This window comes from Lygodium microphyllum, chromosome 23 (assembly GCF_053477565.2).
Source record: "Lygodium microphyllum isolate KBCC chromosome 23, Lygodium_microphyllum_v1.1.10, whole genome shotgun sequence".
NCBI classification, from domain to species: domain Eukaryota; kingdom Viridiplantae; phylum Streptophyta; class Polypodiopsida; order Schizaeales; family Lygodiaceae; genus Lygodium; species Lygodium microphyllum.
The window spans coordinates 51298551-51314130 of NC_141157.1; the positions used below are offsets into that span (position 1 = coordinate 51298551).

The window sequence follows — 15580 nt, forward strand, 5'->3', positions numbered from 1 at the left end:
AGGATGGATTTGAAAGCAGTGGGAAAGATGGAACCATATTAGCCTGTAAGTGGCGTCGACGGTCGAGTGCAATTGCCGCGCGCTCCTTGGGTTTTGTCTAGTAATGAAGTGCGACGAGTAAAGGAAAACATCAAGTCCTTTCGCACGCCGACTGGTCTAATGCATTCTCTCAAGACAGCATTCACAAAGGATAACCAACTGAAAGGACTCAAATCCCATGATTGGCATAAGATGTGTCAGGTATGTATGGTATGAGGCTGCGTATGGCATGATTTTGCATATTAGATTTCACAGTTCGTATTGCCGATCGCAATCGCGGGGTCTTTGACACATCGGAGGTACGGACAGCTATTTTCAAATTGTCCAAGTTGGTTCAGTTTTTCTCCCAAAAAGAGATTCACACATCATTGATTGAATCCACGAAATGCATGGCAGTAGAGACTGCTTGTCTTTTGGAGAAGTATCTTCCCACTAGCACGCTCATAGTAAGAGCAGTCCCTTGGCAAGATGGCACATATGCCAAGGTTCTATCAACAACTTTGCATTCTCTACAAATGGCTTGTATTTAGCGAGTGTTGGACTAGTTGGCTATCTCAGAGTTTTGATTTCAAGACTGAACAACTAATCTGTGGAGGCAAAAGTTATTTTGGTTCCCTTCTCTGTTGATCTTGGAGCCTGGATAGCAAGTATGTCTTGGCTGGAGGTGAAGATGACCTTGTTTAGGTTTGGAGTATGGAGGATCGTGCTGTTGTTGCTTGGGATGTAATGATTGATGGATATATGACATGTGGTGATTACAAGATGGTTAATCAATGCCTTCAGCTTATGCAACAAGAGGGCCTGGCACTTGATCATCATATATTTACATGTATACTTACTTCTTGTAAACTTGTAGGGCTCTTTTGAACATTGGGCACCTAAATCATGTGATGTCTCTGGAGATCAGTAGAGCATTACACATCGACGCCTGCAGAATGGGCTTTGGCTCAAACAACTTTGTGGTTAGCACACTTGTATCCATGTATGGGAAGTGTGGAAGCATTGCAGAAGCAGAAAAAGTTTTTGATAGGCTACTTGAACATAAAACTGTTGCATTGAATGCAATGCTTTCCGTGTATCTGGAGCAAGGTCGAGAAGATAACGCTATGCACTTTTACAGGCAAATGAGAAAGAAAGGTGTTCCACTTGATGACATTACTATTGTGTGTGCATTGGCAGCATGTAGATCAACTAGTTCCGCAGAGTTTTGTAAAGAGCTCCATTTTGATGTCATTTTTATGGGGTATTCGACCATGGCCTGGTTCGGAAGTTCAACATCATGTGCTGTCGTCAGTGCTTTCGGATTAAAGCCAAAGACATCGGCTTTGTGAAGTACCGTTAATTTGAGGAGGAGGATGCATATCAAAGCATGACGAGCACGGATTTGCCCTGCTTTTTCGAGGGGAGCTTACTTTGAGGCGCAATGAACTTCTGCAACCCTGGCTAATGCAAGCCCTCTCTCCGTCATAAAAAAAGTCACAGTGGAAGGTGGCGTGGGCCTGCAAGCTACTGATAGCCTTTACAGTATGGAGGGAGGGGAAGATTAAAAACGGAAGATTGTGATGAAAAGCAGCAAGGCGACAGGCATTTGGGAGGGGAAAAGCAATCAGTTTAGGAGGGACAATTGCTTGTAAAACATTTAGAGATTCAGAATGGATCGGGGATTGCTAAGAAGAAGAGGACGCCAAGTTTGTACGTTGGAAAATTATTGCCTGATCTAATCTTGCAAAACAACAGGGGAATTATCAATGGCGAACCAGCACAATTGTGGATTCTTTCCTTCCTCTCCTCTGTTGTGCTGCTAATTAGTAGAGGATTCGTGAACGTATTGTCCACGCCAGAGAAACCATTACTTAACAGGTTTTTAGCCATGATTCATGAGCGAGGAGTCCTGAATCTGAAAGGCAACAGACGATAATCCAAGAGGAGAATAAGAAAGACAAACATCGCTTCGTAAATGCAATTGTAGAGAAAAAGGATTCCTAATGCTTTTATTGAACGGCTACATGTAACTGAAACACCAAGCTTTGAGGAAACGACATGATCTAGATACAAAATGCTTCCTAATACAATCTGTAAAGCTTTCCCCAGACACCGAAAAATAACAGACATATAAAGAAGAATGCTCTATATCTTTTCCCATCACATCTTCTCCCTTCAAAGCTTTGAACTCAGCACTGATGAAAGGTGCTTAAGACATAGTAATCACTGAGTTAGGCCATCTGAACAATATGGGAGGAGATCGAAGACCCAAAAAACCTACATAGGGCAATGTGCCAACTATAGTAAAAGCTCTCAGAGTTTGACAATCTGGCTTGCAGTAAACAGAGAGATAGAGCTTTCATTTTGTGCCCAGGCAATACAAAGCGTCTTCTATCTTCTGTAAACAGAGATTATCCGGATGACAGTGCCAAAGCTCCTTTAGATAGGGATTTCTTGGATGTTTGCGTCAAAGTTTCATCTGTTTCTCCAATGGGTAGTTCAGTGAATACTTGTCTGTGAAGTTGCAAATTTTCCTGTGAAACCAGGCCAGGGCATTCTTGTTGTGGAAAAAGAAGGATCTTCTATGACTGTGGATTTGAATATAGACAATAATTACCTATCTGAATCAAAAGAATAAGTTGTTATAACAGAGTTCAGCTTCTCTGATGTAAAAGAGAGAGTTGCTAAGCTAATAAGCTATTTGTCTCATCAGTCTTCTGAAGAGTTGTTGAAATATAAATATGATTCTTTGTAGAGGCCGCCACTATTGACCTTCTATCCTGAAATTATTCAAAGTCCTCTGTGGTCGTGACTTTGCTTTCGAAAACCCTTCGACATCTTTGGTAAACGCGACATGAAAGCGTCGCAGAAATTTCAGGATGGGAGATACTTCAGCATCCATTTTAGTCTCTTCTACAATTCCAGCTGCGTCCTCTACTTCAGCTCCATCATTGACTGCTGCGTCAAGTACTTCAACAGATGATCTAAAGCATATTTTACAGAATATGTCCATGTATATGCAGCTTCAAAATCAGCAGACACAATTGTATATGCAGTAGCAGCAGCAATTGCATCAACAGCAGTTGTCTTAACAAAGGCAACTATATTCGGAGCAGGAGAATGCAATCAGCGTGACTAAGGCGATTGAAGCAATTGAGAATGAGAAGAAGCTATTTGATGGCCGTAATGTTTCAGCATATTTGAAGACATATGAGATCAAGATGGGGTTTTTTTGGAGTTCCAGCTGGACTACTTGAGTTTTTTGGAGTTCCAGTTGGACTTATGAGTATTTCCTTCGTCTTGTCACACCCACCTTGAGGGCAAAAGTGACTGATCTTTTTATTCAAAATTCGCATTGGCAAGATTTTAAGAAAGCCCTGAAAGAAGAGTATTTCCTTGAGGACTTTGGGATGGCTACACGGCGATCATTCTGAGAGTGGGTCTACATGCCAAACAAAGGTCTAGCTGCTTCAGAGTTGATTCGAGAATTTGAAGAGAGGTATAGTCAGCTTGATACCATTTAACAAAGAGCATTGGATGTTGAGAAAGTTGAGCTTTTCTTGCAAGCTGCAGATCCTGCTCTTCAGGAAGAATTAGGAGAGCTTCTTGAGGATCACACGAAGCCTATGGGTCTTAAAACGGATTGGCAAGATGCCCAGGATGCAGTCTCGACTTTGACCAAGAGGAAGATATGGAAGACACGCCTACAGAATGGATCTATGACATCGACGCCGTCTTCTGCTCCTATGCCTGCTTCTATCCCTGTTATTTCTTCTCTTCCTCAGCTAGTTTCTTGGCCTATGCCAGTGCCTACTGTTTCCACTCCTCCTATTCCTCCTGCTCCAAGACCGATGCCGGCTCCTTTTGCTCCAAAACCATCCGCTCCGTCGGTGCCTACCTCTCTTGATGACATAATCAAAGGCATAACGGATTTGACACTAGAGTCAGTTAAAGCGGAGTTGGTGGGAAAATTGAAAGAGCAGTTTGCTTCGACTGCGCCTACTATTTCTTCTAGTGCTCCTACTGCACCTAGGAGTGCTCCTAGTGCACCTAGGAGAGATCGAAGATGTATTTGGTGTGATAGTATGGATCATCAGCATTGCAGGGGTTGTGAATCTTTTCAGGATGCAAGGAGGAAGAATTTGGTATTTTGGGGAAAGATGGTAAGATTTGGTTGACTGAAAGAGGAGCTCCGCTTGCTACAAACTTTGGGAAAGGCGGAATGAAGAAGTTAGTGGATGACATGGCTGCGCATACTTCTTATGTGACAGCTAGAGGAGATGCTTCTACATATGGAGTCCAGATTGAGAAGGGATCAGAGAATCAGTCAGCACTATGGACTTATGCTATGGAGACAGCAAACAAGGGAAAAATTCAGCAAACTGTTTTGACTAGTGCAGGCTCTAGCATCAGATCTGAGACAGGTTGGGATTCGCCTGTTGCGAGGTACTCTATTTATGCCTACTTTGCTAAGTCTCAGGGAATAGATGTACTTGTGGAGGAGAAGCGTAAGAGGGATGAAGAAAATCCAAGTACAACTAAAAAGACTAGAGGGGGTGAGTTTGTTACTCCACCTACTACAGGACTGTCTTTGAGACCAGGGCCAGAACGATAGATGGAAGATGCTCAAAAGAGAGAAAAGAGACAAGAGCCTAGAGAGAGAAAGCAACCAGGGTTTAGATTGATGTCCGATATTGAGACATCTACAGACATGAAGAAAATCTTTAATGACAAGATACTTGGCAGTGAGGTGACTTTCACTATTTTTGAGGTTTTGGGCATCTCAAAAAGAGAGTTTCAAGATCAATTTCAAGAGGTCCTGAAGAGGAAAAGACATGCATTGCCTACTACTGATACACAGGGAGTTTTGATTGGGGAGTTGGATGAGGATGAGGATGAGGTTATGGTTGAGAATGCTTCTGTTTTTCCGCAGATAGAGAAGAGGGTTCAGCCTATGCATTATGCTGAAACTGATGAGCCTGTCTTGATACCGCGTAGTCACTTTTCGCGGAGTCATTGGGCTAGGGTAACTACAGAGACGATGGTAAAAATTGGAGAGAAACAGGTACCTTATGTTGCTTTGGTGGATTATGGTTCAGAGATTAATCTCATAGTTCGTGGAGTTTATGAGAGTAACAGATGGCCTATGGATGTAGAGCATGGGTGGCGTATGAGAGCCACCAACAACAATGCAGGTGATTTGTATGCTGTTTGTCCCAGTGTCAGGGTTTCTATTGGAGATGTAGAGAAGGATTTTCATTTCTTTGTGCAGGATTCATGATCTTATCCCATAATTCTTGGACAGCCATTCATCACAGAGATGCGCATGGAAACAAAGGTAATGGATGATGGATCTGCTTATGCATGGATTCGCAGTAAAGATGGCATGAGAGCACTTCAGTTTATGACTCTGTGTGTGAATCATGTTAGAAACAGGGATACTCTCAGAGATGCACCTTTGCCCACTGTGAGGGATTCGGGTTTTCATTAGGTACCGCTGTTTCGCGAGACGACGGTGGTGCAGAGCAGAGGAGATTGGAGTTCTCGCCTCCTGGCAGCAGTGTTTTCTCCTTCGGTTTTGTTGGGATTTCAGCAAACAATTCAATGAGTTATCAGAAGACTTCTAAGTTGCCTAGAGCTGCTAGGCAGTACATATGCACGAAGGAGAAAAATTTGAAAAATACATGAATTTTAGAGGATGATGAGCATACAGATGGGATGTATGGCAGTATGATTTGTGCAGATATGATGATAGAGATGGAAAATATGCTGCAAACTGATATGCAGAGTTGTCACAGTAATGTATTAGTGCAATCCCTAGATATGTTTCATGAAATTGCAAATTTTGTGTCACAGATTGAGTCAGAGGCTGAGATGACTCAGCAAAAAGTGTTGAGTACTGAAGAAATTCAGCAAATAGAGTTTTCGGCTGATTGTGATCAGCTTATAGAGATACAGAGGGCTGAAAACTTTTAGCCAACAGAGTTTACTGCTGAAATATTTCAGCATCCGGAGTTTAGGGTTGTTCCTATGCAGTCCATAGAGCAGAGGGCTGAGGATATTCAGTCTCATTGGAGTGCAGAATTGCTGATTTACAGCAAGATTTGAGTAATGCAGAGGATCATAATGAAGCCAGGGTTGACACAAAATACAAAACTATGGATAAGAAGGTGAAGCCGGTAGTAGTTGTACTCCTTCCACCTGACAGTGATCAACAAATAGAGAGGGCTGCCAAACAGCCAATTTTGAGGAATCCGGAGCATATAGGCCATAAATTTTCAGCAGAGACTCTTGCTGAATTGAAAATTGGAAATGGTGAATTCTTGCTACCCACAGAGAAGCAATGTTTTCAGGAGATGCTTGAGCGACATGGAAGGGGGTTTGCTTTTTTCCCGCATGAGATTGGATGTGTGAATCCAGATTTTGTTGCTCCTATGGTAATCTTTACTATTCCTCATATTCCATGGAACCTCCGACCTATTCCAGTGCCTAAGGCACACCTGCCAAAGTTGATTAATTTTTTGAATGAGAAAATCAGGATGGGAATTCTTGAGCCTTCATTTGCACCATACTCAAATAGGTGGTTTACGGTTCCAAAGAAGAATGGTACTCTCCGATTTATATAGGACATGCAGCCAGTAAACAGAGTTACTATCAGGAATGTTGGTATAGGTCCAGTTGTCGATGAGTTTGCAGAAGCATTTGCTGGACGTGCCATCTATTCTTTAGGTGATTTGTATTCAGGATATGATCAGTTTCAGCTGGCTTTGGAAAGCAGGGACATAACCACTATGAGAACTCCTATTGGGCTTGTCAAGATGTGTACCTTGCCTCAAGCTGCTACTAATTCTGTTGCGGATATGATGAATGCCATGCATAAGGTCCTTCGTGATTACATACCTCAGCTTACCATGCCTTTCTTGGATGATGTGCCCATTAAGGGGTGTGCAGAAGAAGAGAAAAATGAGAGATTAAATGAGCAGGGATGTAGATACTTTGTGGCTGATCATATTTCAGCTTGTGAGAAGTTTTTGGCCAGGTTAGAAGAAGTGAACTTGACACTATCAGGGCAAAAATTTGTTTTTGGAGTGAATGGGGTTGTCATTGTTGGACATATGTGTGGATATTATGGCAGGAAACCCTCACCTGATAAGGTGGATGCTATAGGCAAGATTACGGAGTATTGTTCTACCACTTCGGAGGTTCGGAGATTCATTGGAGCTTGTGTGTTTTATATGATTTGGATACCTCATTTTGCACACATAGTAGATTGTTTATATTAGTTGCTTCGAAAGGGGCAGAAATTCTATTGGGATGAGAGCCACACTAGAGCCATGCGGAAATTGAAGAAGCTATTGCAAATTGCTCCTACTCTTAGAAAAGCGGATTATAATTGTGGAAGGCCTATTGTATTGATAGTTGACACTAGTCCAATTGGCATAGATTGGGCTGTGGGTCAAGATGATGCAGATGGAAATAGGTATGCTATTCGGTTCGGGGCGAAAGTCCTAAACGAGAGACAGAGGAGATATCCGCAAATCAAGAGGGAGTTATTGGGGATTGTTAGGCCTCTCAAATGTGACAAGGAGTACTTTATTGGAGCTTCAGTTGTGGTGGAGACAGATTGCTTGCCATTGATTGATATGATTACGAGTTGCTCTACTCTGGATATAGCTATGCTGAGATGGATTGCATACATCAAGTCATTAAATCCAGAATTTAAACACATAGCAGGGAAGGATAATCCAGTGGGGCAGATATGTTGTCTAGAGCCAGATATGATGATGAGGAGATACTGCTTGCAGAAGAGGATCATGCAGAAATTTCAGCCGTTATGGTTGATCATGTTTCTCATGTCTATGATATTGTGGCTTTCATAGAAGAACTCTATGTTGGAGATTGGTTGCAGATTGGCAAGTACCTTAGTACACTAAGCAAAAGAGATGAATGGACAGATGAAGAGTTCAAGAAGATCAGAAGAAAAGCCTATGGTTATTTTCTCAAGGACGGATTTCTTTGGAAGCATCGGAAGAAAAGAGGCGGATTACCTTTGCGGGTTGTCTGCGATAGAGAGACACAGTTACAGGTGATGAGGAAGTTTCATGAGAGTCCTTGGGCTGGTCATAGAGGAGTGTGGGCTACTTATGAGAAAATCAAGGAGAAATATTGGTGGAAAGGCATGTATAGAGATGTTTCTCACTTTGTAGAGACTTGCAGAGATTACCAGATGTATTCGGTAGTGCGTCATTGAGATGAGCTTCATCCGACCTATCCGCTATGCATTCATTATAAGTGGGTAGTTGACTTAATTACTATGCCTATGGGTCTGTGGCAGATAAGATATATTGTTTTGGCTAGAGAGGATCTTACCAATCATGTTGAGGGCAGATCTTTGAGAACGAAGACCACTAGTGCAGTGTGTAAGTTCTTATTGGAAGAAATTTTCTGCAGGTATGGCTGTGTGGGTAAGATCACAGTGGATTGCGGTAAATTGGATGCAGATGAAGCTAGGGAGTTTTTCTCTCAACTAGGAATCAAGTTGGCTCTAACCACAGCATACAATCCAGAGAGAAATGGGAAGAGTGAAAGAGGGCATCCGCCGATAGTGAAAGCATTAGCCAAAGCATGCAGAGGACGGATTGGAGAATGGCAGAGACTGCTACCATTTTCTTTGTGGGCTGATCGTCCAACTCACAGTGTTACCACAGGATATATGCCCGTAGAGTTGATGTATGGTCAGAAACCGGTTATGCCGAGTGAGACTTGTGCTTTGACTTGGTCAGTTTTACCTTGGCAGGAGGTTTTGACGAGAGAAGAGCTTTTAGCTCTTCGGATTTGGCAGTTGGAGAGAAGACCAGAGGATATTTAGCTAGCTATTGACAGGTTGAAGGTTGCTAGACTAAGAAATAAGGACATGTTTGACAGCAAGCATGGCTTGCGGCCTAGAGCAATAGAAGAGGGAGACTAGGTATTAGTCTTTGATAGCAGCCTTGAAAATCAACATACTGCACTTCGGAAGATGGTGAAAAGATGGTTTGGGCCGTACATAGTCAGATATGTCTTTGATAATGCAACATATGAGTTGACAGAATTGGATGGGAGAGTGCTTAGAGTACCTATTGCTGGAAAAAGAATGAAGATTTTCAAGAAAAGAGATGATGAAGATTATGCATTGGAAGAATTTGCAAGAGAAGAGCAACGAGAAGAAACTCCAATGGAAGAGACAGATGATATAACAGATAATCTTGTTGATATATCGGAAATGCACAATGAAGAGATTAATCTGTTTGTGGATCTTGATGATAACGATCATGGGTAGTTGGCCCATCCGGAGGATGCACAGGATTAGAGGGGGTGGATGTCGTATTGTTGCGCATCCGAGGTGTGAAATCCACCCAAAAAGTTGTGTGTGTGGCATTTGCTACTTTGTACATACCTAGTCGATGTGTTTGAATTGTTTGAAAGAATGCAACATGAGTGCATCAACATGGATATCACCACTTATTCATATATTTTGAGAGCTTGTAGAAACATAGGAGCTGTCAGTAAGAGCAGTCCCTTGGCAAGGTGGAACATATGCCAAGGTTCTATCAACAACTTTGCATTCTCTGCAAATGGCTTGTATTTAGCGAGTGTTGGACTAGTCTGGCTATCTCAGAGTTTTGATTTCAAGACTGAACAACTAATCTGTGGAGGCAAAAGTTATTTTGGTTCCCTTCTTTGCTGATCTTGGAGCCCAGATAGCAAGTATGTCTTGGCTGGAGGTGAAGATGACCTTGTTCAGGTTTGGAGTATGGAGAATCGTGCTGTTGTTGCTTGGAGTGTAATGATTGATGGATATGTGACATGTGGTGATTACAAGATGGTTAATCAATGCCTTCAGCTTATGCAACAAGAGGGCCTGGCACTTGATCATCTTATATTTACATGTATACTTACTTCTTGTAGCCATGTAGGGCTCTTTTGGACACTGGGCACCTAAATCATGTGGTGTCTCTTGAGATCAGTAGAGCATTACACATCGATGCCTGCAGAAAGGGCTTTGGCTCAAACAGCTTTGTTGCTAGCACACTTGTATCCATGTATGGGAAGTGTGGAAGCATTGCAGAAGCAGAAAAAGTTTTTGATAGGCTACTTGAACATAAAACTATTGCATTGAATGCAATGCTTTCAGTGTATCTGGAGCAAGGTCGAGAAGATAATGCTATGCACTTTTACAGGCAAATGAGAAAGAAAGGTGTTCCACTTGATGACATTACTATTGTGTGTGCATTGGCAGCATGTAGATCAACTAGTTCCGCAGAGTTTTGTAAAGAGCTCCATTTTGATGTCATTTTTATGGGGTATTCGACCATGGCCTGGTTCGGAAGTTCAACATCATGTGCTGTCGTCAGTGCTTTCCGATTAAAGCCAAAGACATCAGCTTTGTGAAGTACCGTTAATTTGAGGAGGAGGATGCATATCAAAGCACGACGAGCACGGATTTGCCCTGCTTTTTCGAGGGGAGCTTACTCTGAGGTGCAATGAACTTCTGCAACCATGGCTAATGCAAGCCCTTTCTCCGTCATTGAAAAAGTCACAGTGGAAGGTGGCGTGGGCCTGTAAGCTACTGACAGCCTTTACGGTATGGAGGGAGGGGAAGATTAAAAACGGAAGATTGTGATGAAAAGCAGCAAGGCGACAGGCATTTGGGAGGGGAAAAGCAATCAGTTTAGGAGGGACAATTGCTTGTAAAACATTCAAAGATTCAGAATGGATCGGGGATTGCTAAGAAGAAGAGGACGCCAAGTTTGTACGTTGGAAAATTATTGCCTGATCTAATCTTGCAAAACAACAGGGGAATTATCAATGGCGAACCAGCACAATTGTGGATTCTTTCCTTCCTCTCCTCTGTTGTGCTGCTAATTAGTAGAGGATTCGTGAACGTATTGTCCACGCCAGAGAAACCATTACTTAACAGGTTTTTAGCCATGATTCATGAGCGAGGAGTCCTGAATCTGAAAGGCAACAGATGATAATCCAGGAGGAGAATAAGAAAGACAAACATCACTTCGTAAATGCAATTGTAGAGAAAAAGGATTCCTAATGCTTTTATTGAACGGCTACATGTAATTGAAACACCAGGCTTTGAGGAAACGACACGATCTAGATACAAAATGCTTCCTAATACAATCCGCAAAGCTTTCCCCAGACACCGAAAAATAACAGACATATAAAGAAGAATGCTCTATATCTTTTCCCATCACATCTTCTCCCTTCAAAGCTCTGAACTTAGCACTGATGAACGGTGCTTAAGACATAGTAATCACTGAGTTAGGCCATCTAAACAATATGGGAGGAGATCGAAGAGCCAAAAAACGTACATAGCGCAATGTGCCAAGTACAATAAAAGCTCTATAGAGTTTGACAATCTAGCTTGCAATAAACAGAGAGGTAGAGCTTCATTTCGTGCCCAGGAAATACAAAGCGTCTTCAATCTTTTGTAAACAGAGATTATCCAGATGACAGTGCCAAAGCTCCTTTAGACAGGGATTTCTTAGATGTTTGCGTCAAAGTTTCATCTGTTTCTCCAATGGGTAGTTCAGTGAATACTTGTCTGTGAAGTTGCAAATTTTCCTGTGAAACCAGGCCAGGGCATTCTTGTTGTGGGAAAAGAAGGATCTTCTATGACTGTGGATTTAAATATAGACAATAATTACCTGTCTGAATCAAAAAAATAAGCTGTTATAACAGAGTTCAGCTTCTCTGATGTAAAAGAGAGAGTTGCTAAGCTAATAAGCTGTTTGTCTCATCAGTCTTCTGAAGATTTGTTGAAATATAAATACGATTCTTTGTGGAGGCCGCCACTATTGACCTTTTGTCCTGAAATTATTCAAAGACCTCTGTGGTCGCGAGTTTGCTTTCGAAAAACCTTCGACAACGCGGCAACGGCCCATTCGATATCCGAAGGGCTTAGAGGAGATGCCTCTACTCATGTCCACTAGATGGCTACATGAGGCCCTAACCAAAGCATCTCAAGATGGAGGACTTCTCATGTGGATGCAATCCCAAGGTATGCAATCCCAAGAAATTACAATCTATACTACAAATCGCAACTAATATACTTGTTCTTCTCCTAGTATAAGGTCCATAGTGCAGCATGGTCACGTGGACAACATTTCAAAGTAGAGTACATCGACAAGTTACGCTCGACAATGGACTATGAAGTGATGGCAATGTTTGAGCAGGAAAGCCGACGACGTGCCACAGATCCAAACCGTGTAGTTACAGAGATGGAGTATTTCGGATGTTTACAGAGTATCCTTGCAGTGGACTATCGAAGTTTCTCCGTGACCATATTTGATGTGCAATGGTTCAAGGTTACTCTTGAAGGAGTAGGTGCAACTGTTCGGCAAGGGCCAAGTGGCTTTGTTGAGATTAACTCAACGAAGAAGTGGACCGATTTGAGTGATACATTTTTTTTGCCAAATCACTATGAGCAGGTAAGAGTCCCTAATACTTGACGCGCTTTAGCAATCTCAAAGTGGGCTTTTATACTAATCGTAATATGGATCAGGTCGTCTTTTTTTCTAATCCGCAACAACCTCAATGGTGGTATGTCATTCCCATGACATCTAGGAGTATCCTCGTGTTTGCCAGAACCCCCATACCGATCGTAGAAGAGATACCTTTAATAGCGGCAATGACAGAAGGCATACAAGAAACTAAGATGAACCGCCTGGAGGACCAAGACATCTCACCTATGGAGATAGAGGAGATAGAGGATGGGTTTTTTGAAAATGAAGTAGAGTCCTCATTTTGTGGAGAATTTTGTATCGATCTAGTGTATACTGACCTATGTCAAGATGAGATTGTGGAACCCTAAACAAAAGTGACTCGATCAAAACATTCCTCCCACTACAGCAATGCCACTTTTTGCAAATCGGTTAGGACAGTTTGTATGTTTTTGGAGTATGGTGTTTTTTATTATCTAAATTTTTCTATTATTATAAAATGAAGTCTTGCAAATTAAGTCTTAGTTTTATTATGTCTTGCAATTCATTATCTAATATTATTATTTTTCCTTATATGTGTAGATTTAGGATTTGGACAGGGACAGCAGGATGAGTCGCGATTTTACAGATGATGACATTGACGCGATGCTAGCATATTTCTCACCGAAGCAGCTAACACGGGTCAGAGATAGAGCCGATGCACAGCTTTCCCATTCCACCTCAGCACGATCAGCAGACTCTAGACGATCCAATGCTTCGGTCTCCAGTAGACGCAGTCCCAGATCTCGCTTTGCTTCAGAGTCATGTCGTCGAGGAGGAGGCAGCTCCTATTGTGGGGATACAGATGCAGTCTCTCCCACTCGCACTACCACCAGGGAGTCGACACCATCTTTCACTAGTGGTTAGGGGTAGACGTCTACTGCTCCCACTCCTTCACGCACCCCATCAATCACTCCTAGGGCCAACAAGAAGTATATGAAACCCACTCCTCCAGGTATGTATTTTTGCATCCTTTTTTGTAGTAGCACTTATCAATTCAATTTGTGTTTGACACATTTGTATTAAAGTCATGAAAGTACCCGTTTGCAAAATCTTGCAGGTTACTCGTATCTCATAGATAAGGCCACTGGCCATTTATACATGAATGATGAGGGAAAAGCTATCATCTCTAGGACGCATGAGTTATGCCAAGTATTTCAGCACAACATTACAGACAAGTGGAAGGAGATCCCAGATGCCAGCAAGGAGTACATAATCGATATGACCAAGTTCTCCACATTCTCCTAGTCGAGCCCATTACGATTTTAGGATGCTTATGCTACAATAATTATTAGAAAGATTATTTTCCAAATCTCTCCCAAAAATACAAAGTTCTAGATATATTTAATGAGCCTCCAACCAACAATATTATTGATGTATCTGAATTTCAAAATTAGAACTATTGTAATCAAGAAATCTTCCTAGCTTGATCTCAATTATCTCTATTTGATTTAAGAAAAAAATCTTACTAGTACTATTGTAGCCATGAATAATAAAAGAGTATTGAATTCTTTGCAAGATTTTGTACTTTTGTACTAGACATATGTTGTAAGTTTATAATTTTTGGATTTAATGATTGAAAACATTAGAGAGAGATGAAAATTGTAGCAAACAAAATGTATATCTAATCTTGCAAATATAAATCATCTGAGGGTATTATATTCTCCATTTCTATGTTTACCTCAGTTGAATCACAATAGAATAAATTCCTTCTTAAGTAAATTAAACCCTTGATTTTGATGAAAAAGGAAAGGATATTGAATGTGAAGTGGAAATTTGGATTGAGTGTATGGAGAGTTACTTTAGTGCTATAGGCAATGCTCCTTCTAATAAAACAATGATAGCTAAGTTAAAGCTAATAGGAAAAGCCCAACTTTGATTAAAGAAATGGTGTGAGTACCAAGGGGTTTTGGAAGAAATCATCACTTGGAAAAAGCTAAGGGAAGCTGTATAGGGGCGATCTCTCCCACCGACATACCACACCTTAAATATGAGTTAATTCTTTAGTATGAAGTAATCTGGATTGACCTTGGAAATCTATTGTTTTAGATTTGTATTTCTTTTGAAGTATTTCCCACCCATAGATATGACCCAATAAATTACATTAATTACCTCTTTATAAATTTGTGCCATTAGGATTTGATGGATAAATATGTTACAAATATAGATTTGCACCTAGATATGACTATAGTCTCTAAATTTGCATGGCCATGCACTCTCTAGAATTTGGATGAAAAGGGATCAATTTGTGCACACCTTGGATTGACCTTATGATCTTTCTCCATTATGAAAGGTATTGTATATGGAATGGAATGAATTGATTTATCAATGCGCGTCATCTTCCCTATATTAGAACCAACCTTAAGTAGATGTAGTGGATGGAAAATTTAAAAGTTGTTGAATGTTTATTTTGAAGGAATCTAGGGTTAACCATACTATCAATGTATCTAATTTCCATGGGTAAATATTTATAATAGGAATCTTATCATAATGTAATGTCTCTTAGCTATTGAAAAAACTTAAATAAAAGATGACTCTTTTCCTTCTACTTGTGCAAGCTCAAAAGCTTCTAAAAAATGATGTTAAAATGTAAGAACGTTTATATGGAATTTACCTCGAGAATTCTACTGGATATGGAATCTGCTCTGCAAGTAGTTGAGCGTGAGATGAACTTATTCAATGGTAGGAATATGTCTGCATATGCACAAACCTATGCTCAAAAGATGGAATTCTTTGGAGTGGCTCAACTTGCATGGAGCCAGTATTTTGTTCGGATCACTATACATGATCTAAAAGTGTGAATTACTGAATTATACATGTAGGATGCTAACTGGGTTGCTTTCAAGAAGACACTCAGGGAAGAGTTTTACATTGAAGATACTAGTTTGATTACGTGCGAGACTTTTTAGGAGTGGGTTTTACAACCCAATAAGGATCTTGTGGCTACAAAATTGTTAAGAGAGTTTGAAAGTTGATTTGAGCAATTGGAACTTGCAGAATAGCAAGCTCTTGCCAGTCATAAAATT

The 15580-nt window shown here is 41.1% G+C and overlaps 1 protein-coding gene across 1 annotated transcript; it reads left to right on the forward strand.

The window, feature by feature from the left end:
• Positions 1 to 929: 929 nt before the first annotated feature.
• LOC148016180 (pentatricopeptide repeat-containing protein At5g04780, mitochondrial-like) lies at positions 930 to 10452 on the forward strand. The gene is made up of 4 exons (XM_087663877.1): positions 930 to 1159; positions 2361 to 2515; positions 9762 to 9886; positions 9970 to 10452. The coding sequence occupies exons 1-4, from the start codon at positions 930 to 932 to the stop codon at positions 10450 to 10452; spliced, it is 993 nt and encodes a 330-aa protein (XP_087520003.1).
• Positions 10453 to 15580: the final 5128 nt, after the last annotated feature.